The sequence below is a fragment of the Chlamydotis macqueenii genome, chromosome 15 (genome assembly GCF_036417535.1).
Source record: "Chlamydotis macqueenii isolate bChlMac1 chromosome 15, bChlMac1.mat, whole genome shotgun sequence".
NCBI lineage: Eukaryota > Metazoa > Chordata > Aves > Otidiformes > Otididae > Chlamydotis > Chlamydotis macqueenii.
In genome coordinates, this window is record NC_141570.1 from 18,231,513 (window position 1) to 18,255,604 (window position 24,092).

Here is a 24,092-nt window from a genome sequence, read left to right on the forward strand (position 1 = left end):
GCAAAATGTACATCTAAATATTTTAACACTTTCCTCAGTAGAGAAAATTTATTTTGGAAAGTAGAATGAATCAAGAGGTCTTTCTTACTATTTTCTTGCCATCGTTAATACCTTAGTATATGATTATGATAATAAGATTTGGGGGTGGAAGTTGGAAAAAATAATAAGATTTGGGGGTGGAAGTTGGAAAACAAATTCTTGTTCATATTAGCCATTGCAAACAAAGTATAGTCGTCTTAATTTTAAAATCCACAGGGGGGAAAAAAGTATTTTATAGCTTTGTAACCTTTTAAATGAAAAAAAAGAAAATGCAGGCAAAAATTCTATTTAAAGTTTGCATAACTTCTTGTGAGTAGGAAAACTTTAAACAAAGCCTGAGAATTGTTTAAGCAGTGTTTGAGATTGTTCAGTTTTATGTGAATAAAGTTCATTTTAGTTTTCTTAAATATTATTCAAGAACTAGTCTGTTAAGTATATTAAATTGGTGAGGAGAACTGTGATTAGAGCTACAGTCATCTTGTGTTGGCATGTGGAGACTAAAAATGTCAGTTAATCCATTTTTTAATGCTGGTTGAAATTGTAGCAGCTACTGGTGTATAGGAGATTCTCTTTAATGAGTGAATCATCCATCCGGTGCCATAGGAGATTCCCCATATAAAAGAATAAAGAACTATGTGGCGCATTTGCTTTCTCTCATGTGTGATTGTCAGATACTTTCCTTTTCAGTGTTCACTATGCAGTGAATGCAACAAGTAGTATATTGTTAGGTGTTTCATAGTACATGGCTACTTTCAGTAATTCAGAGGTCTGCCAATAACAAGTAAACTTTTGCATTAATACTTTCCCATGGGAAAGTGAGGAGGGCTGCAGAGGCAGCTGCGTTGTGTACATCACCTGACATACGGCCCATATTGAACAGACTTCTTTTGCTGTAAGAAGTGCTTCAACTTCTGGAAAGCTTCTTGCTATCAAAACCTGTATTTGAAGCTTCCAAGTATTGGAATGTCTGCCAAAGAAAGGAAAGCCTCACTCATGAAGTTGAGGAACTGCTGTAGGCATGTCGTGAGGAAAGCTGCCAATAACCACGAGAAGGATGTAATCTTCTGAAGAAAGTAAGAGGTCATAGGAAGGAAGTGTGAACAGTGCAGTGGTAGCTGTCTTCACTGGACTTATGTGGGAAAGGCAGTTCGTGAACTTTTCTTTCAGAGCATGTTGCAAATTCTATCGGGTAATTCCATAGCATTTGAATGGTAGAATGCTGCTATGCTAGTAGATGCTAGACCTTTAACATTTTGATTCTTCTGCATTTTTATAATACCAGTGTGATTCAGGATCAGATCATTGACTTCTGTAACAACAGAACTATGAAAACTGTAAGTTAAAAATTCAACTGAAAAATCAGAGCATAAGAGGAAAAGAACTGCTAATTGAAAGACACAGTAAAGGGCAACTGAAAGATATAGCAAAGGGCAGCTTACTGGTTTTAATCTCATGGGAGATATCCTGACGTGTTTAAACAGTCCAATCACAAGTGAGTTAGCAGGTGATCCCAAAACAGGGGTCTTTGTCGTGGTTTTGTTGAGTAGGGGGGGGGGCCTAAGGTGGTAGCTTCTGTAGGAAACTGCTAGAAGTCACTCCCCTTTGTTCAGTGGACTCGGTCGGGCCTAGAGCCAATTGGTAGCAGAATGTCTCGTGATAACGCCTCTGCGATAACGTATTTAAGAATGGGAAAACAGAAAAAAAAAAGAGAGAGGAGAGAAGATGTGAAGAAGCTGAGTGGGGGCAAAGGCGCAGAGGGGGAGGCGCAGGCCTCACCCTCTGGCCTCTCGCCAGGCAGCCGACTGGGCCCAACTCGGTCCGGCCTGGCTGCAAGAAGTGGAGAGGAGATGAGAAGTGAGTAAGATGTAAAAAGATCCTGAGAGACATCTACCAGCCTGTTGTGAAGAACGGCTGCAGACGCCAAGGTCAGTTCAGAAGGAGGGGGAGGAGTAACGCGGCTCCTGGCCAAGATTCCCCTGCAGCCTGTGGTGACGACCATGGTGGAGCGGGTTGTCCCCCTGCAGCCCATGGAGGTCCACGGAGGAGCAGAGATCCACTTGGAGCCCGTGGAGGACCCCGTACCGGGGGAGGTGGATGCCTGAAGGCAGCTGTGGCCCGTGGAGGGCCCGCTTGGACAGCTGTTCTGAAGGGACTGAACTCCGTGGAAGAGATGACCCACGCTGGAGCAGTTCCATGAAGGACTGTGGCCTGTGGGAGGGACCCCACGCTGGAGCAGAGGAGGAATGTGAGGAGTTCTTCCCCCGACCATGAAGCAGAGGTGTGAAACAACGTATGATGAACTGACCACAACCCCCATTCCCTCTTCCCCCCCGTGCCGCTCGGGAGGGGAAGGTAGTAGAGATAATGTTAAGCTTGGGAAGAGGGAGGGGTGGAGGGAGGTTATCTTGTTCTCTGTCTCATTATCTTGCTGTTTGTAGTAATAAATGAATAGTTTTCCCCAAGTTGAGTCTGTTTTGCCCGTGATGGTAACTTTAAGGATTTCTCCCTGTCCTTATCTCAAACCTCGAGCCGTTTTTCCTTATATTTTCTCTCCCTGTTTTCTCAGAAGGTGGGGGGAGTGAGAGAGAGACTGCGTAGTCTGGTCCAATCGGGGCTGAACTACGACAGTCTTCAACATATGAGGATCAACAGAGTGTGTGAAAATAATTTCTATAGTTTTTCAGAACTGGAGTGATTTTGCTGCATGTCTTGGTATCCCACACTGTGGGTTTTGTGCAAAAGCAAACTTGTTGTCAAGCCTGGACTTTTTAGAGTGTCACTGAACAACTTTTTTCTGATATCTGGCAGAGATCTGATACAAGAGTTAAGTGCTTTGACTTTCTGGATCCACAGTCTGCTGAAAGTCAGTGTGCTTGCTTCTGTTCCATCAATGATAAACTCATTTTGTTGTTGAATGAAAATATAAGCGTTAAAGTCCTAACAAGTGCTGGAAAATACACGATGTTTTAAACAACAAACAAAAATGTATTTGTCAGATATATAATAGAACATTGCTACTTAAGAAAAAGAAAAAAAAACTTTGTTAAAGTAACATGCTTTTGAAACACCAAGTGGGTTTTTTTTGTTTTGTTTCTTTTGCTCTATATTCCAATTTCTCTTCTAAAATACAAACTACGTTCTTACAAGACTGATGTTGATAAGTGTTCTAATTCTCCCAAAGATACTCATGTATTTCTGTTTATGTTGAGGTGAAATGACGGTCAGCTGCGTGCTTTCAGCATTTATAATCTGTGAATGTCTGAAATTTAGTGTTAAATTTAATTTGAAACTGTCAAGAGTGAATCATGTCAACCAGACACATTCCCATAAGGCAATGTAAAAAATAAGTGTTTATAAATACAAGCTAGTTATGTCAAATAAGTTTTTTATGTAGTATCTGTTTTGTAGACAGTTACCATATAATCATTGTCACCCATAAAAGAAAAAATTGCTAATTTACTAAATCTACTAAATGTTCAGCACGTATTTGCAGTGCAGCTGGACTTACTGGAGACACCTTTGTGGGCACTTATTTTGGTAGAATGTGACCAAGTGGCAACATAAAACATTCACAGTAACCTAAAGAATTTTCAATTGTCTTCTGGGTCATAGCATGCTTCTGCACAAAACATTTTTTACAACATACATGGAATAACTGTTGGTTACTTTCTGATTCAGTCTAGTTTTATGCAATGAATGTATGGTGTAGATTCCTTGTATTTGTGGCTTCTTATCTTGACTAAATCGGAGGAATTAAATATTGCAAGGTACCTACCTCATTCTCAGGTTATTCAGTTCTGAGATGCTGAGCTTGAGAAACCAGGGATTTGGATTCCTTCCTTGCGCTTCTTTCCCAAATTGCATATTTCCGCTGAATTTCCCTGTGCTGCAGGTCCTTTTCTGAAATTGCACCTTGAAAGAGAAAGTGCATCAGTCATTTTATGTGAGGTGGGAAGGAACTAACATGAAGTTTTTTTTTTAAGGCATGTCAAAGACTGAAGCAGGGGATTGCAGAGGAAAGAGACATGAATGAATGCAAGCCTATGTTGGGAAAGAAGAGCATGCTACAATGTAAAGAATTTGAGGAACAATTAGACTGAAAGCCAGAAGAAGACTTATTTTAAAAGTACTGTCAGACACTGTATAGAGCTTTCCAGTCTTCAGACTGGAAAAAGTTTGACTTGTGAGAAGGTGGATAAAATCCAATCCCAGTATGAGATTTGATTTATTAAAATTTCCAGAGGTTGTTATCTCTGCAGTAAAAAATCAGGTACAGGCCTTCTCTCGGAGATTTTTTGTTGTTCACTTTTGACTTAACCATTTTCCTTATCACATTAAGGCTGTGACCCATGAGTTTATTGAATATAACAAAAACTGAAAAGTTTTTAAATACTTTGACTGTTTGTGAAAGATCTAAGTTTTAAAGTGTTTTGAATCCCTTAACTTGTACTTTCTTGTTCATTTATCAGCATTTGTAGCATGTTTTCAGAAAGATGCATTTAGATTTTCAGGCTTCCAAGATGAAGGTGGGAGAGTGTGCATCCTCTGGGTCACTACACAAAGTTAACACCACTTTAATATTCGCTCTTACACTTTCTCAGGTTGTTCATGTAAGTTAACTGTTTCAAGCTAATTATTAACTCCTGAACTTCATTGTCCTATTTTGCAGGCTTTGCTGTGGCCCAGTGTATAAATCAGCACAATCCATCACCACTCTCATCACCATCACCTTCCAGTGGGAGTACAGGGCGCTGTGATTCAGTGACTGCAAGCTCAACATCTACTCCTTCTGTTGCACAGAGCCCATCAGGTATTAAATCACAATTTTCAGCCTAGCCACTAAGCAATGTAGTTTATTGTAATATTATGTTAACTGTGTTATTGGATTAAAAACAGTAAGGTTTTATGTTTTTAGATCACTTGATCATTCAGCTAAACCAGCTGAAGTAAATCGTGGTGCAAATTTTAATGATCTCTTTAGCTTTCTGGAACTCTAATAAATACTTGGCATCTTTCAGCAGTGATTTTAAGTACCAGTGAAATAATGTCCTGCTTGTTTGACTTGTCTTCTAGCACATACAATTTAAACTGTTGTTGGTTTTGGTTTTTAAACTGAAGTATTGCTTTGCATAAATTTGTAATGTAAATTGTTAGCTTTTCACCATAGCAGACACGTTGATCTCCACATGAAGTATCTTTTTTGAACTAGATGACATTTACTTTCGTATTTTTGTCTGATATTCATGTTTAACTATGGGACAAATCTAAAATATTTGGAAATAGTTATTTAGGATGCTAGTATTGTAAAGCTTTTGCAATAACACTCTTGGCTGAACCACCGCATTTGAAGAGGCTATTTCATTGATGGAGAAGAAGCTGCCGTATAAATAGACTGACAGTATAACTTTCACAAATGTAGCTACCATGCGTTTGTGTCAGTCAGTATATTTAGTGGGTATGTTTATACTAAGACTTCTTGTTACATTAGAACACCTTCATTCCTCTTTTTTTTTTTTGTCTAGCATTTATAGAGAATCTTGTAATCGTGTTTGTTCTGAGTGCAAATTATGTGTGAGGTAAAGCCTTAAGCTGGAGACTAAACAAGAAGGAAATCCTGAAGGGTGCATACTGAAATGCTTTCATGCTAGAACTGACCTACTCTACCTCATTCTGGTTATAAAACAATAGAGGTAACTTGATTATCAAGACCTTTTCAAGCAGACCCCTCATTTTAACAGTCACTTCCGATGTTGATCACTCCTTGAAATGGTTATTCTGTTTCCCCCTTCTAAGACATACCATTTTTTGCATTTATTTGGAAGCCTCATGTAGATCTAAACTTTTTTGCAGTCCTACAGGAAATGGTGCAATCTTGGTTAGGCATTTGGTGTTTTGTAGGTAGTGTCAGGAGATCAATGGACATTATTTGTCCAAAGTGACTATGCCTGCAAGAAATATTGCTGGAAAGGGTAAGCAAAGGCTGCTTATGAAGTTTATGAACTCTATGTAAAGCATTCAAACTCCTAGACTCTAGATTTAAAAGTATTTGTTGCTGAGATATTAACATATAGTCAAAATATTCCTACGTTATGTGTAATTTGAGAATAAAATTTAAAATATTTTCTGTATGCAGTTTGTTCAAAACTTCAGAAGAACCTAATTTGCTTTCCTCCCTTCATAAGTGATTGCCGTTATCCAGTCTCTTGGCCTAGATAATACATGGTGATTACACAGAGAAGTGGTATCATATATCAAAAGTCTCAGTATGGATTGGCACTACAAGAAAACATTTGTTTAACTACACGTTTCTCCTTAGCAGTGTAAAAGGGCTCATCTACAATGTCCTTTGCTGTATTTGAGTCCTCGTGATCAGGAAGTGAAATGCAACTACAAGTTCTTGGCAACAGTGGTTAGAAGAAAACTGTGGTAAAGGAAATGAAAATTAAAAATCTGAATTTTTGTTGCTGTAAGCAGCATGTCGGTTCACAGAAATATCAAGAAAGATTATACTGCATGTTTCAAACTGAGATCTTTCAAGTGCATGTAATCTAACTTCTGAAAAACTGAGTAGTTCCAGAGCACGTAATTCCTCATTAGCATAAAAAGATAGTGCCTTATTGAAGAATAATCGTAGACTGTAGTTAACAGAATTAAAATTACTTACACAGTATGTTGACGTTTGTATAACTTAAAATTCTGTTTATTTTTCCTGCAATTTAAAAAAAAAAAAGCAACCAAAAAACCCACAAACTCTTCCATGCCCCCCGGGGGAGGAAAAAAACAAACCAAAACAAAATAAAAAACAGAGGAAAGGGGTTTTTTTAAATGCTTGGTTTTAGTCTGCACTTTACCAGTTATGTTGCATGAACTGTCCATGCTTAATATGACCTTCACTGTGGCTTAGTCATAAAGTATGTTCAAAATGCCACGTGTCCTGCAGGAAAACACTCTTCAGGTGGGTTTTGGTTTTTTGCTCGGGATCTAGGCGTGCGGATAGAGATACTTTAGCAAATCTAGTTGTGAGGGTACAATTCTGTGCCCTACCACTACGAGCATAGTAACCTTCAGCAAAGTCAGTGGAAATAAACATGAGAATCTGTCAGCTACTTCAGTCCCAAGTCAGCAGCTTGCATTAACTTGCTGCAGAGATGACTTTTGAGCTCTACTCCTGGATTTTGTTCCGCTAACTCAGAGAGCATAACGGAGTCCTCTGTTACACAGGGACTGTATGTGCATGAGCAGGTAATTTGGTGCAGTAGGACAATGAACAGTTGGTACTGAGGTGCGTGCATCTGATCTGTATGTGGCTTACTGATTTTGCTGTGGACCATATTTACTCTGATCTTTAGGACCAAGCATCCCTACCACGGATGGGATATGTTCAGACATATATTGCTATTAATATTTGAAGTTTGTTTGGTGCATATTTGCAGTATATCTTTTATAGTTTGGTTTCCTTGTGAAAGAATCAGACTAAAGGAGTAAGTGTGCATAGTTCTTCAAAGCTGCTCCATTGGTCTGAATTAAACTGCTAATGTAGTTGCAGCGAATAATGAACAAGGAATGTTTTAAATAGTTATAAGCCAAGTGGCTGACAGTGTCCCAAGGTCCTTAGTGTAGAGTAGAGAGTACTCTGAAATCCCTGAAGCTGGCTCTTTGGGGGATGGGGGCATGGGGAGGGTTTTCTCCAACCCAGGGAGCTTTGTTGACACTTTCTGCTGATCTTCAGTGTCAGATCAAAACTATTGTCTATTCCTGGGAACAATGTTTCTGCTTTAACTGATTTGACCAGTTTACTCTTAAGTTTGTAATGAATGTTCTCCCTTTTATAGTATTTATATATAATTGTTATCTATACTGGAAACTGTTGCCAGGAGCATGACCATGGAAGAGATCATCTGTTCAGTTTGTCCAAATAGCTGATAGTGTCTTGACCACTGTCTGCGTTATATCAGGTCTTACTGACCACTCAGCTGAGTTATGGAAACAATCATTGATATTCACCCGCTTCAACGTAAAACGATGTGATTTTCCCTTGAATTATTGAAGACAATTGAAACTGAACTGCCTTACTCTGCTGTGAAGCAGAAGAGGAGGCTTGCATGATGTGAACTGGCTCCTTCAAGGGCGAAGTAACAAGTAGCTGATGAACAGCAAGCAATTGCCAAGATCTAGTTTATGCTCCAAGGTAGCCCTTGAATGCTGCCACCATCTGTCACATTTGAATCTCCCTTCTCATTTCCCATTCTATTTTAAACATGCTTATGCAAACACACATATGTGCTCTCTGTCCCTCCCTCCTTCCCTACTCCCCTTTTTGTTCTGACAACTGTTCAGGTTGTTGACCATGAAGAACATGCTAGGTTGCTCAGGAACTTCAGTCAAGAAGGCCAGACAAGATAAAGGGGAGAAGTGTATGTGGACTTCAAGGAAATTGCCTCAACTACCTTCCTTAAGAGCAACATTTTAAACCACAACAATTGTTTCTCCAGTAAACTTGGAATTATAGTGTCTACTGACAGATTTAAACTGTTTAGAATTTTATATTTTTTAGATAATATTTGTAATCTTCACAGAGTTGTATCAGGCAATAAGATTTGGAACATACAAAGTGACTTTTACATTAAACAGTGATAGATGAGAACAAAATAAAGACAAATTGCATAATTGTTAGTTGAGAGAAAACAACGTTACAAGATAGATTATGTATTAATGGTTAAACAGTAAAAGAGCTTTCAAAAATGTTATCACAGGAAAAAAAAAATCTGGTATTTTCTAAAAATACTTTACTTGCTATCACTCCTACCTGCATCAAACTATCACACAACATCTTAATGCGAGGAGGGAGGTTAACTGAACTCGCATAAAATCATATGACTGTTGTGCATGTTTCAGTTGTTGTAAGAGAACAGTAGTTGCATTAACTACTTTGTCATGAGTAAAATAAATTCTTATGGTTCCTGAGTTAATCAGCTGTCCTACCTAATAATTGGCACAATACTTCACAGCACAGATATTTTAAAGCCTAGCAGCTCCCCTATTTGCAGTATTTGGGAATTAAGCTTACCCCTTTACAAGGTCACCGTTCCTTAAAACTAAAAAAAACAGAAGTCATCTCTTAAAGAAAGGAGAATCCCTAGCAAGACAGAAAAAGCAGTATCAGGTTCTGCAAATGCTGCTATCAGGTTGGTTTTTAACTTTGTATTTACATGGTGTCTTTTATTTTAATTTAACATGTCCATTTGAAGTGTTGCTGTGCATAAGGTAAAAATGTTCTCTTGCTAGGCAGATTTTAATCATCAAGCTTCTGAGCTTAGAATACAGTGTCTTCTTGGCTATGCTTGCTGGAACCATGCAGCACTTTAGAGTGCTTATTTCTATATAGATGACAAAGGTTAAGATAAAGAAGCTCTCTTACCTTAAGTTAGCAGTCTTCCAGAATCATCTATGTGTACTGTCATCTAAGCTGTATTTTACCACTTTTTAAGTTGTCTTAAGCTTTAAAATGCAATTGACTTCAATAGTTAAGAAAATGTTTACTTTAGAGCACTGGATATTAAGGACTTCAGAAGGTGTTGATCTTCTATGCAACTTATGCTGTGTTTCACTCTTCTGACAGAAATCGATGCTAAAACGTCTAAAATAAGTACAAAGAGCTGTCCCTTGTTGCACATAATATATTGGATTCCAGTCTGTAAATTAAAATTTATTTATTCCAAGGAGAGGATGATTAATCAATCATGGAGAGCCTGTAAGAGCAGTGCCTGCCATCTTACTGAAACCTTCCCTGTCTCTTCCCTCTATAATCAATCAGTAATGTAAATGTGTTTTGATCTCTTCTGTTCTATGATGCTAGTCATATTCTAACTAGGTGAGGAAGTACTTTTGTTTCTAGAAAGCTTATTTTCTAGAAACTTCCTATACGCCAGGCATCATCACCTGAACTGCTGCTATCTTTTAAAACACTCTGTTTGGCTTTATTTTAAACCAAATCTAGTAATTCAGTTTCATATCATAGCATAGGAGGGCTGAATGTTCTGAAGTATTGTCACTTGCACGGTACTGCACCTGATTAGAAATTATGGCCAGTGGAAATCAGAATAATTCTCTGTCACCAGAACTTGTGATAAATGGCTTCTCTCAAGATTTCTAAAGCATGTGAGTAGGCTGTAATGCAAATAAATGCCTGTGAGTCCCTCCTCAGCGTAAGTGCAGTTGGTATTGCCAAACTTAGCCCATACTGTATTACGAACATTTCCAGATAGGTAGCAAAAAACTAAATTCAGTTAAACTTGTTTATTTCTAAAGAATGAATACTTCCAGCTTCAGAAGTATTTCCCAACCCTGTGACTCTTGATGTGGTGTCAAATTGTATTCAAGGTACCAGCAGTTACTGATGTGTCCTTGTCACTTATTCTTGTTGCTACTCTAACATTTATCCTTTGTCTTCATTCCAGTTTCCCTTCCTTGTTTCATTGTTAAAGCCTTCGTATGATATATCACTGTGTTTTCCTCTAGTAAGGTCTGGCAGGAAAGGACGTCGGCGGGTGTTTAGTCTGTCGGAGGCTGACAGTCACGGTGGACACTGGGTTTAGGTCTTCAAGCAGCAACTGCAACAGAAACTCACGCAATATCAATTCAGGCAGGTTCCTCCATAAGCTTTCAAAAGCCCGTAACAGTTAATAGAACATATTTGATTTCCATGCTGATAGCAATGACAGTGAGGTAGAAAAGTGAAGAAAGCATCATAAATAGTTCTCTCTACTGCTTTTGAGGGGGGAGAATTGTGAAGCAATAATTAGCTGTTTCTGAAAGCCTTATCTGCAGTTTCTCCCATGTTTCTTGACTCTCTTGCCAAAGATAAAAATTCTGCTATTAAGCCTCCAGCTTCAAAGCAGCTATGTCTTCATTTGCACAGGGGCAACCATGGCTGTAGTGGAATTTAGTAAGCACAGGCTCCTGAATGGACAGTAATGCAGGTCCTTGGCTAGCAGCAAGAAATCTGTTTATAACTCAACTAAAATGGACAAGAATTCAGCATAAGACTGTCCTTGGACTGTGATGACACAAGCTTAATATTTCTATGATCATCAAACTTGGGCAGATGACTTTATGGATTGTTTAATTGCCTGAGGAGGTGGGGCGTGGAAGCAAATGGAAAAAAAGAAGGAAATATGCTTCAGGCTACCTTCTTATTTATAGGATTTGTTTTAACTTGTATCTAATTAATTTATTGGTTTTTACTGTCATGGCATGAAGATATTTTACTCTGTTGATATTATATAGACACCCTTTTTCATCTTTATGGATTTACTTTGCATCTTTTCACTTTGTCCTGTTACTTATATTTTTGTTCTCATTTCATAGTGTGTTGCTGTACAGCTTAGGACACTTCTCTGTAGATGATATTCATTCTTTCCCCTTCCTGTTCTTTTCTGTCTTCTTTCACTAATAATCATCCTTAACATAAGTTAATATAACAGAAGTTGAATTATTTGGTTTGAATTTTTTTTTGCTGTAATGATAATCTTGGTAGCATTGCAAAAGTGCTGAAAAACATCTAAGGTTGCTGAAGCCACTTCAACCAGAGAGAGCATTGAGAAGGGAGTCACTTTAGCATTAACTTAGATCCTGCATGGAAGGATTTGGGGACAGTACAGCATTACAGAAGAATATGTATGTCTGTCATTATTTCAGTAAATGAAAATATTGAGAAAATTATTAATATTTTGTTGGGGGAGGAATGATTTAAGAAATGAACTGCAGAATCAGAAGTGAAATAGCAGAACTGCAGTAGAAATGTGCTGTATGTAACACTTTGAAGCAGAATGCCATGGATTGATAATACTTTATTTACGAGAATGTCTCAGGTTTCTGAATCCTGAATTTTGGTCAATATTCATACTATAAGATTTTAAAATAATCTTGGCAAGGAACATTTAAATTATTTTAAGCTTTTAATATTATTTTAAGATTTTATAAATTTGGAAAGTCACCGCTTTTAAGAGACTCAGTTTTGTGCATTCTTAAATGTTAGTATTTATCTTGGAATTCAGAGAAATGAGGCTTTATTTCAATGGTGTTAGCAGTTCGTTTTCCATGCAAGTCTTGCATCACTTCCTCTGTTATCAATCGCTACATTCTCACTAAAGCTTCTTTACAGCTAAAAAGAAGAATCTGCAGAATTACTTTGAATCTGTCCTTATTTTTCAAAATTAACCAGTGATGTCCCTTTTATTTAAAAGGAGACTTTTTTACAATCTATAAATTTTGGTTTTATTAATGTGAGAAGCTTTATCTGTGGATTCAGCAAAAAGTAAAATTGAGTCATTTTTCTGAAGTGAGAATACACCTTCGGGTTTATCTTACTGGAAAGGTAAATATACCCAATAATCCTACTGTTATCCCACTGATACCTTACTGATATCTGTTCCATTTTCAGCTTCGTTTCTTTCTCTCTCTTTTTTTTTCCTTTTTTCATACTTTCTGTTCTTTTAAGGATTAATTGGAATCATATTGAAACTGAAATATTGAGGTTACTGTGTATTAAAAACAGAACCCTAATTCTTAGCTTCTGTATTCACTACATTGCCTTATAGATTTTTCTGCAGATGCCTGTACACTTGAACACATGCTGTTTCTTACAAGAACTCTAAAAATGGTCTGTCTTGAAGCTGGATACCTGTTGCTTTGATGGCGTCTATTACTCTAGTCTGAAAAGAAAAAAAAACACTGACTTTTTTGGGCATACTTGCTCATCTAAGGCTGTATCGCCTCATCCTCTCCATTCGCTTTCCATCTGAGCCAAATTAGCAGTTTACTTGATAATTAGCTAGGATTTTAAGGGGGGAAAGTACTGTACAAATAGCTGTTAATGGTGGAGTGTTTTTCTCATTGTGTGGGAGGGTGTAGTAGCCTATCAGTTTTCCTGGGATGTAATGGGTATTCCCAATTTTATCTGTTACATGCTCCGTGGCTAGGAGCACAAAACAATCATGTAACACAAGCCTGTGTAATAGCAGGCCTCTTTTGCAGCACCTTGCAGTTACAGTAAGCACATTATTCTCCTTGTTCTTCAATAGTTCTGCTTTCTGTGGTTGAGGTGTCACTTAACTGTGAATCCAGAGAATGAAATGAGAGAATGACTTCAAATTTTTCTAAGAAACAAGCCACCTCTTGGGAAAACTAGTTATACAGGTGTTTTTTAATTGATTTCTAAAGAGCTTCCTGGTATGGGGTGGCTATTCATTTTAGTCTATACTAAATACTGGAGAGGCTTTCTTATTTTTTCCCCTCAATTTCTCTAGAAATATTCCAGACATTGCTGCATATTCTAATACTACATGTGTAAAATTTTCTGGTCCCTAATTTGAAGAGATTGCTGCTGGCATTTTGTTATGCCTTCATAATATTTTGCTTTATTACTAATTATTAAAAAGTGGATGTGTAAGCATAGTGCTTCACAGAACTGCATTTTCCACTCAATTATTGTTAAATATTCATAAATAATAGCATACTGTTAGACTTAATGTACATACTGAGTTGAATATTGATTGATTTTTGGTGTTTTCTTTTATTAGATGACACTACAGCTCCAGAGCAGCCTCAGATGACCATTTCTGGTCAGATGATCATTTCTGGTCAGATGATGTTGACTGATGAAACTCTTTCAGCTGTCTCAAAGTCTAGCAAGAATACTGTAAAAAATGGTGACACAGAAACAGCAAACCTGTCTCCTAGCCTGATTCCTGCGCAGCAGCCCACAATATCATTAATAACAGATGATAATACAGATGCGCTAAGTGTAGAGTCGCTTACATTGGTGCCACCAGTTGATCCACACAGCATTCGGACGTTCAGCTGCATTCCTCAGTCCTCTTTGCAGTCTGAAGTTGAAGTTTGCAAGGTAAAAGAGGTAGAGGAAGAATGTTCTGACTAAAGACAGCCTGGAGACTGTGATAAACAGCGAAGCAAATGCAACCAAATTCTTCATTGCTTTTTCTTTGGGAGTGCAGATACTTCTTGAAGCCTGAGGAGGCCATCTGGTCTGCAAGAGGAGACCCACTGATGAAGGAGAATGTGAGCAGCTTTTAGAGTAAACATCAAATGCTCAGCATACTTAAACTGGAGAAGAAAAAAAAAGCTTTTGAATCTGGACTGGTTGTTTCCTAGCGATTTCTGTTATACAAGAACATTGAAGTATTTCAGAGCGCCTACTTTGATTATATTATAGAGTTCCAGCTGCAGGAATGAAGTTTATTGTAAAAGGTCTACAGTATTATGGCCAAGTGAAGAAATTTATGAATACCTGGCTTCAGGATATTGTATCATTACTTCTCTGAAACTGGAGACATACCATTGACCAGAAAAGGTTATATATTGTAGTACAGAGATAACATTTCCATTTGAGGAAATGGTGTGTTTGTCAGGTTTTTGTTTTGTTTTGTTTGTTTGTTTATTTTTTTAATCTTGATCTCATTCATCTTTTGAAGGTCTGCATCATACAAGCAGGCTTGGCCACTTTCAGTGTTGTCTTCATAGGACTCCAGACTTCAATATTGTGTTTTCCGTGTGTAATATTTATTTCAAGGTTTGAGTCAAAGTAAGGTATATATCAAACAATTTTTTTTAAAAAAGTGGAAGCCTGAAATTTAATGACAAACACTTATTCAAATTAACATAAGGGATTTTTGAGATTACTTTAGTCTTAGCTTAATCAGCTACAGAGGAATGTGAAATATTTTAAGCGATTGCTGTAGCTTTTTTTGCTTCCAACAGTCAAATTGCAACACCTCGGAGGAATGATTATATCCTTTCTACTGAAGGACAACTTCTAGAAACAGACAGAAGCAGTTTTATCTAAAGAGATTTTAAAAATTTTTTGTCTTCATATAGCAAGAAGGTCAGCACCTCTAACTGGTAATTCTTTGTAAGTCTGAAATTCAAAAGGAAAGGTATAGTGTGAGGTTTTTCCTATCTGGAGAAGCATCACAGTTAAAGAATATTGCTACATAAAAGTGATTCTGAATTCATGCTTGCCTTATTTTACTACTTAGATCCTGATACCAAGTTGACAAAAAGTAGTAGAAAAGTGTTGATCTAAGTTTGAAACGATCTTTGCTGATTTGATACATAATTTAACATGAATGGAATTTAAAATTTCTCATCAATTTCCATGTGCGTTAATTTAAATTAATAGTAAAATGAGCAGATTGTCCTTATTGGTCTGTACATAACATTGAGTGCTTTCTGGCTCTCAAAGATTCAAAACTCCTATTTACTTTACTTGGTGTTCTGATTTCAGACATCAGTGCAATCTGTTTCCTCATTTTGTCTTTACTAACATTAATTTCATATGAAGTAGGTGGATTTCAAAAGTTTTTACCTACTTCTCAGTACCTATTCCTGGCTGTCAGATGGAATACTTGAAGTGATTTTTAAATGTTATATTTATATATGAGATTGATTAATCCAGAAGTATAGCTTTGCTTCCTTTTTCCATCTTTTCCTTCACATAATAACTTAATATTTGTAAAACATGTATACAAGGTGTCTGCTATTGAATGCCAGCAATTTTTTTTCTTCCCTTATTATCTTTTTCATGCAGTTTTGTTGATTTCTAATTTTCTGTGGCTTCTACTTTGTCTCAAATTGAATTAGCCAGTATTCTGACCATTTCAGAGTGATGAATTCTTGATGAATTTTGAGGGTTAGGTGTTCTCAGCACTGCTGTGGATATGGGATGAGAATTTGGCATTGCTGGGGTAAAAGCCTACGGGGTTTTTTTGTTATATGCTTAGGATGAGTTTACACTGCAGCACTGTTGCAGCTAGTGTAGGTGTACCTTACGAACAAACCTAGAAATCAGTAGCAATTTGGGCACAAGGACCACACATTTTTTTATTAGCTGAACTGATTGCAGTCTAGACTTGCTCTAGTATGTTGCAGCATTATACTGTAGCCCCAGTAATATTCTGAAGATCATTACAAAAAATGTTTCCTTACTTAATTTGAAAGCATTTTATGTTAGTTGTTAACCTTAACTCTTGACCTAGTTTACACAAAATGCCACTGTGCAGGCTGAGTTCTCTTAAATAGAATTAATTTTAGAAAGGAAAACCTTGATCTTTATTTATCTAATTTCAAATTCACTTCTGGAAAGATTAGGACAATGCACAAGCAGTCTTTTTAATAGGTAAGCCTAATCTCACCCTTGAGCCATACTGCACAAGAAATGGGACAAAGGGAAAGAAAACTGTCTTTGTGCTTTTCATTGCCTTTGAGTGGCTTTTAAATCTCCACCAGTTGTCTGAGAGCTTCACTGAAATGACTGAGACAAACACTGTTGTTAGGAAAACAGAAGACTAGGTCTACTGTTTAGTCCACTGCTGGCAGAGCCTTGCTGGTCAAGGGGTGGTAAGGTGGGATCGTTTTTACCAGTTCTATCAAAAGCTCTCTGCAAAGATGGAATTACAGTAGGAAAGCTCTAACTGCACCTGCTCTACCAGTGTTGTGTTGTTGGTACAGACCAGCCTAAATCTCTCAATGGTAATGCCACAGAAGCAGTTGATTTTTGTCTTGTTTGCTTCTAATATTAAGGCATACGTGTACACAGTTTGACTGGTGCTTCATGCTGCATTAGGAGACTTCAGAACATAAAAGCTCTGGAGATTCTGAAATAATCTGTCATTGGCAATCTTTTATCTCTGCACGTACGGTGTTACTCATCTACAATTCCTTGAAGTTTATCTTATCTATCTCGCCCTTACCAGAAAAAGCCAAGGGCTGTTTCCTTATCGCCCTTTCATTGTAAAAAGAAAACTCAACCAGGAAAGCATTAGCACATCAGCCACAAATGTAATATTTTTCTAAACAAAAGTTGATTTGAGTCATTGTAACCTCACCCATTTTAACCAAATCCAGGTACCAAGTTGCACGTGAGAGCAGCAGCTAAACAACTGACCATTCAAAACACTCTCTATTTCAGTGCAGTACTGCAGAGACGGAAGGTAGAATCACTCTAAAGCAAATGTAGCAATGTTCCAGAGTGCCAAAATTTTGGATACATACTAATTCTCAGTGTTTATTTGTAGAGGCTATGCCTATCTTCATCTATATTCTGTTAACATAAAACTGTTCCTTTTGAGAAGACAAGCCAAAGAAGCCAAGGCATACTGAATGTTACTTTGCTATTTTATGGTCTATGTCTCATTTTATCAATTTTTTTTTAATATATTGTTTACCAGAACTATGTGTTGCCATCACTGTTAGGTCTCTGCCTCTTGCTGGTCCCTATTGCTTTTCTGTCATCTAGAGTTGAACAATGAACAAGACTTGAGCTTTTCATTTGTCAAGAGGGTCATGGCAGCATATACTTGGTAATTTGGTAAAGGGGAGGGAGGAAACATTAGTGCCCAGTTCTAATGCCTGCTTCACTATGGAAGTAATGCTTGCAGTGTAAGATTTTTGTGCAAAAATTGTCTTGCAGAAATTCTTTGATATAGAAAGGAACCAACAGTTAAGCTTCCTGCACTTCATTTTACAAGCTGTGTGGATTAAACCAGATTCATTAGAAATGTGGTCACATATATAAATGCCAAAAGCTGTATTTGTGTGTGAAGGTATGAATTATATACTATATAAGAACTAAGTTCATGTGTATTCTCCACTGTTAATTCATGATAAACTAAAATTCTGACTTCTCTTCCTTAAATTAAGCTCATCTTTAAAAAAAAAAAAAAAGTATAAAATTACACCTGTTAAAGAGGCTCCTCAACGTTCTTCACTTTACAACACAGTTGGAATTTTCCTTGAAGTCACTTGGTAAGGAAAAATTTGGAATGTCTTCCAGAATTCATTTACTCTTTTGCAATATTGTTGCTAAAGGACAGGTATGTGACACATGCATATTGTCCATATCCAGAATTTAAGACTCAAATGTAGATCAGTACTCAGAGTTTAAGTCAATGTCCAGTCATTCATATGAACCCTGTGCCCAATAGAGACAGAATACAGGGGAAAATAATGTTCCGTTGTGGATTTGAAGTATTCTTGTGTATAGAATTTAAAAACTGATGATTAAAATAGTTCGCTAACAGCAACATCAGCAATCTTTAGGATTAAATTACTGTGGTGGTTTTTTTCCTAATTAAGCATCTTTAAACGATCATTCAAAGCAACAAAACAGACCAGTTCTGTGCAGAGTGTGATATAAAGTTAAATACACTTCAAAATTCTAGAATATTTAGAAACTTTATTCACTTAAATGCAAGCTTTTTTTTCTGGCATCAGTTTAATTTAGCAGAACTCTGCCTCAGTTGAGTATTTTAGATGATTGCCAAGGTATAATAAGTGAAGACAACATGAGTTACTGTAATTTTCCTCACTTACAGCTAGTGGCCTGGAATGATTACTTTAAGCAATCTAAGAATCCAGTAATTGCCCTGCAGTTGAGTATCATTTTACTGGTAGTAAACTTTAAAATGTATGCTTGAAGACATAAGTAAGCTATCAGGTAAGCAGGTCAAACTCTGTTTATAAGTATGGAGCCACTTCATAAAAGTAAACAGTTTAATCACATGGTGCTGTCAGTGCTCTAGTGTAATCAGTCACTCTTTGCTGCACAAGTTGTAGGTAGATAACTACAGAATAGCCTAATGGATAGTTTCACTAACCTGCATGTGGTGCTGCTTAAAAAACCCACCAGGCTAAACATTCTGGTGTTGCCTTCACTAATTAGCTAAATTTAAATGGGGAGTTGCTTTTAAAATAACACTGCACAGGCAGCTGTCTTCTAGGAAATGAAGTGTTTTAGTCCTATAGTTGAATCAGAGGTTTGCAAAGAAACGTCATGGGGGCACGGATGAGATCAAGGCGTTTTACCTCAAAGATAATGAGTCTCCTTGATGAGACTCCTGCTTATTTTCAGGCAACCTAATGTTAGAAATCTAAATATAAGTTGAAAATTCTCTTCCTAACTGTTACTGTCATTCTTCTTGAAAGAGTTTTTTGGGATGTCACTGTTTAACCATCACTGGCCTACCCTAGACTATCACTAACCTTGGCACTGCACTTCAGTTACTTGGAAGTCTTTGGAGTGGTTTTCCTGTGCTTGCCTGCTCTGTTGGTCTGACCTTTCCCAACATTTGCAGCATGAATTAGAAACGAATATAACAACTCTTACTGTCTCGAGTTGGGTTCTAAAAAGCAGGTGATGATCCAGGCAAGGCTTGCTAGGATGGGCTGTTTTTGGGGGGTGGGAGGGGGGAAATGTTTGCAGTTTTTTCTGCTGCTCAGGATTTTTTGAGCAGCTACAAAGACATGGGAGATGCAATTCTGGACTGAGTCTCACACAGAAAGTTCTTTCATATGGAAACATATTTTTATATTACATTTGTACAGAATTATCCCTATTTTGATCTCCCAAAATTTTTAGATTTGCACATTGTTCAGATTTTTTCTTTTGCAAGATATTATAAAATATGTATTCTATGTTTGTTAATGTATTGTAAGTGTAAAGCTAAATTTTGCTTGTCCAATAAATGTGCACTGTGGCAGTATCTGTTTTATTGTTTTGCTAACTTGAATTAATTGGTTCTTCACATGAAAAGGAAAATCTTAAGTCAATATTGTCTCTGTCTTGTTAGCATAAATAAATGTGTGGAGTGCATTTATTTAACAATATAACTAAAAAGGGCTTGAGAAGCAAGTAATGACTAAGAGTACTTGCTGATGACAAAAGTTAGAGCTAAATAAGGTTCAGACTAGTATGTAGTGTTCCCAGGTTTCTTATAAGATTGTAATCTTAAGATACCTGAGGTTTTTTGTTTTGCTTTGGTTTGTTTTTCTTCTGCATTACTTTTGGTTATGGGTACTCATACTACAGTGAGTTTTAGAGATAGTAATTGCAGTCTGATAACTCAAGTATGTATGAGGAGATGAGAAGCTTCGAGGTGTTGTTTGGATGTATTTAAGTACTAACTGGCAGAAATATTTGCAATGAACTTAAAGTTAATTTTGAAAAGGATTGAGAATAGATTCAAGCGTGTGAATGTGTAGACTATTAGAAATTCTAGGAGCTTTGTTTCACCCGGCAATAGCACTGAATAATACTCTGTTACAACTCTAGGGGACCTGCTGGAAGCGTTTTAAACTCTGAGAGATAGCTTTAGGCATCTCCACTTGTGAATAGGTGCCTTTATCTTTTTTGTTGCGAACTATTGACTTCATTTAGAGCTGTTGTGTAAATGTGATTATTTTAAGTGCAAAAAGGGGGAAATGTATTTTTGTAGAAGAATGAATGTACCTGGGATTTAAACCCTACATAAAGATTTAATGAACATGAAGGACTGTCCTCCTATGAAATACAATTCAATAAAGTTGTGTCTGAAATGTACGTCGTTTTCTTTTTTATTTTTTTTTAAAGTCCTGAACATGCACTTACATCTAAATGGAAAAAAAGCCCAAACACAGGGTGAATTTAATTCTGAAATGTCTTTCTACAGGCAATAAATATTAATTATTTCATATAAGTTATATCAGATATTTAGAGTAAATGTGATAATATCTTATGTTCATGTAAAGAAAAATGTAAATAAGTGTCTGGGAAGGGAGTGAAATTAGAAAATACTGGTGTATGTTTCTGAAATCCAGATTTCTATAGCTGAGTCTGTATTTGCTGGCATTAATCATGTGTCATAGCTATTGGAAACCTGGACAAGAATGAACAATAGACCTTTCTTTGTAAATAGACCCTGGCAATAAAAGAGGTGTTACTAAGAAAACTTCCTTCCCTTTCATCTTCTGTTGTGAGATTTGATGCAGAAGAATATTCAATAACATTGAAATGCGGAATTTGCTTTTATTAAGAATGATGTGCATATGTGAATGGTATTTTAATCTTTAAGATGAAAACTGAAATAGCCAAGGTATTTTGGGGTTGTGTATGCAGGAAATACTTAGCATGAGAGAGAGAGTGAAGAAAAGAAGCCTGTAGAGATGATGGAAAGTAGATGAGACCAAGGGTTAAGAGTGGCTGGGCAACATTTAAAATGTCTGTAAATGATTTTGGAAGTGCTTGTTGTATGATTTCTTCCCTAAATACATGCTTGCACCTTCTGCCTTTTTCTCTGGTGCATGTTGTCAGTTCAGTATATGGATTAAATCCAACTGAGTTATTAGTTGGATTCTTGTTAATTAGCCTCTCCCTCTATAGAAATTAATTACAGTCAATATACATTCCTTGTCCAATGTTATTTCTCAAACTAGGCATTGCTCCTGAAGCTTTCTCTAGGAAGAAATTAAGTTACATTGTACCATAAAATAAGCAAACTAGGTATGATAGGTAGGAGACAACACTGTGATTTATTATAAGATGCAAATATTAAGATATGGTGTATTGAGGAAAATGAGCTTAAATCTGCTCCTGGCAGTCGGACATTCTACATCGTGCCAATAATACTGCTTTAAGGATGCCAGTTTTATAGCTCATGACCAGGAAGTTCCATTCTGTTTCAAACTGTTTTGTGGTTCCTGTATCTTTTGATGCCTCAGAACTTTTGCAGCTTTTTGTCTTGTCACTTTTCTTCTGTTTCTGTACAAGATCTTTTTAGACTTGAACACTGAGTCAGGTTCAGCGTCTTGCCCTGTGCTACTAATGACCGGAGCTGGAACGAAAGCGCAACCTCAAGCCCTCGTCTCATTCTGACTGGGATGAAAATGAATTTGACAGAAATAAAATGCTATATCAGTCCACTCTTTTCTTAGTTCCTGTGAATATCTAAGTGCAGCCACTTGAACAGTCCTTTAATAGGTAAATCCACATCTTTATCATTAAGATAGTCATTCTAGCATAGTTATATAAATAAGAAAGTAAAACTGTGTTGATATATATGTCTTTACAAAGTAACTCTTACCTAAGTAAAGATGCAGCATTTGGAGACTGGTATCTTATTGACACCTCAACTGCTTGGTTTGCTTCTATATCAAAGCAAGAGTTCACTGGGATTGCATGAATATAGCTGTTTGGTAGGGGGAAAAAATTGCATCCCTAATTGCTTTTTTTATGCTGCCATGTTAGAGTTTGTGTGAAAGGGAAAGCTGTATTGGCACTTTCTGGTGATCTTTTTGAATATGCGATACATACAACTGAGAATGCTAGCTCACTGTTTAAAGAGTATATTCCCTGAAAATTCTGTTGAATTTTAAGGTGATACCTTGTATGTCTCAAATAAGGAGAGGCGGTGAGAGTTGCAACATCTGGAGTTGCAACTCTCCACTGTCAAAATTAGAAGAAAGGTTTCAGGCAAGTGTTTCACACACAGTTAAGGCATTTGAGCTTATGGGCACTAACTCAGTCAGTCTGGTTGGATGGTGTTCAGTTGTGTGTCTATTTTTAGCTCAAGGATTCTACCAAGATCTCATCTGCAAACAAGTCTAGGTCTTAAAATTATTATTGCTTTTGGATGCTAGTTCTCTAAAATAGATTTTAAGAGGGGAAGTTTTTAGATTATCAAGTGCCTTATGTTTCGATTATGAGACCTTTTGAAACACATTGAAAGCTTTTGCCTGTCCTCAGAGACTCATTCTGTGAAGTTAGGAAATGTTGTGCTTGTTAAATGGAAAATACTGATCTCATCATTCCATCCTCACTGTTTTGCCCCCAAATAAAGGTTTATACTTCACATTTTTTTGCCTGTTTGGATGACCGATAAGGACAGATTAATACTTAGGCTCTGTTTCCTAGTTACACATCATTTTTCTTGGCTTTAGTATGCAATAAACATTGTGACACAGGATGGGAAAACAAGCTGCTGTTTTACTGCAGAAATAAATTTTGACTTTAAGTTAATTGGATGAAGATATTTTTGTGTAAATTTGTCCTCATATTTTTATCGTTTATTTGAAGTATGTTAAGGCTGCTGAGAAGCTTAGAAAAATGTCTGAAACTACAAGGTGCACTTAAAACTTATATAGATTAAATGAGTACTATGAACAGTTGTAGTGACTCAATTGTCTGAGCTAAGCTAGTTGCAGGAGGTAATGTGATTGGCACAGGAGCAAAGAATGATAACTTATTCTAGTCTCTTGCCAGAAAACTCACTAAAACAATTGTTACAAAATATGGAGAGGAGTTTTATTTTAGTACAGTTGTTTCAGTAGAATGTTTCCTGAGGCTTCTTACCTCTGCTGCTCTTTCAAAATGGGTCACTTATTCCCGGGAAACATTTGGCTCCTTACTTCAACACCATTGCTCATGTCAATGATTTAAATAGGCTGTAAATATGACTGACTTTGTGACACTTCTATATGAAATCAGAACAATAGAACAAAAGTCTGCACAAAACCTCAGTGTATGTAACCAACATCAGCATCCACACAAGCTCCTTTTTGGAAAACTGGCCTGGTTGCAGTAATATTTCAAAAAGATCAACTTCACCCTGTTACTAAGGGGCTGGGAAATGTCATGTTGATCTGGTGGTAGTTACCAAACTGGAGGTTATGCAAAAGTTTATTACACAGTTGTGCTGACTTGTTCTTTATTTCCAACTGCTGTTTGAAATTGCATGTTGATGGACAAATGAGTCATCGAGGCAGATAATGGCATCACCACTACAGGGATAGTCAGAGCTTGCTCTCCCTCAACAGCTAAAACTACCAGAAATAGAAAAAGGAGTTTCTGGAGAGAGGTAGAACCACCATAATGTCTTAGAGAAAGAAATTCAAAGTCAGCAGAGGGAGGCAAGGCCTACAAAGGACAAAAGTAGTTTCTATTTTCCAAAGATAACCTGTTTGTAGTGATAATGTGCATGTGCACACACATTTCCTGCCCTAAATAACAGTGAAAACTCACTGTCCTGCCTCTGACATTGGGGAGAAATTGCTTGCATCTGTCCTCTCTTAAACAAAAGCAGTGAAGAAGTTAGTAGACTATACAATAACTATCAGACTTACTCCTGGCTGTCATTTGTGAACTGAAATAACTGTAGTCACATTTATCCCATGTGCTTGGCTCCTCTGACATGTCCTGATAGACTGCTAATTAATTCTATAAT

General features: G+C 37.0%; 1 protein-coding gene across 9 annotated transcripts in view; it reads left to right on the plus strand.

Moving 5' to 3' along the window:
- The window catches only part of CLEC16A (C-type lectin domain containing 16A), a 78,917-nt gene extending 64,431 nt beyond the window's left edge, over positions 1-14,486 (plus strand). For 3 of the 9 annotated variants that reach the window (XM_086760123.1, XM_086760126.1, XM_086760124.1), the window contains 3 exons: positions 4,709-4,849; positions 10,562-10,681; positions 13,620-14,486. In XM_086760123.1, coding sequence (XP_086616249.1) covers positions 4,709-4,849; positions 10,562-10,681; positions 13,620-13,978 — 620 coding nt within the window. In that variant the 3' untranslated portion in view covers positions 13,979-14,486. Of the gene's footprint in view, positions 1-4,708; positions 4,850-8,376; positions 9,661-10,557; positions 10,728-12,331; positions 12,416-12,638 lie in introns of those variants that run through there. The other 6 variants (XM_086760129.1, XM_086760125.1, XM_086760127.1 and 3 more) reach the window with 6 other exon arrangements.
- Positions 14,487-24,092: the final 9,606 nt, after the last annotated feature.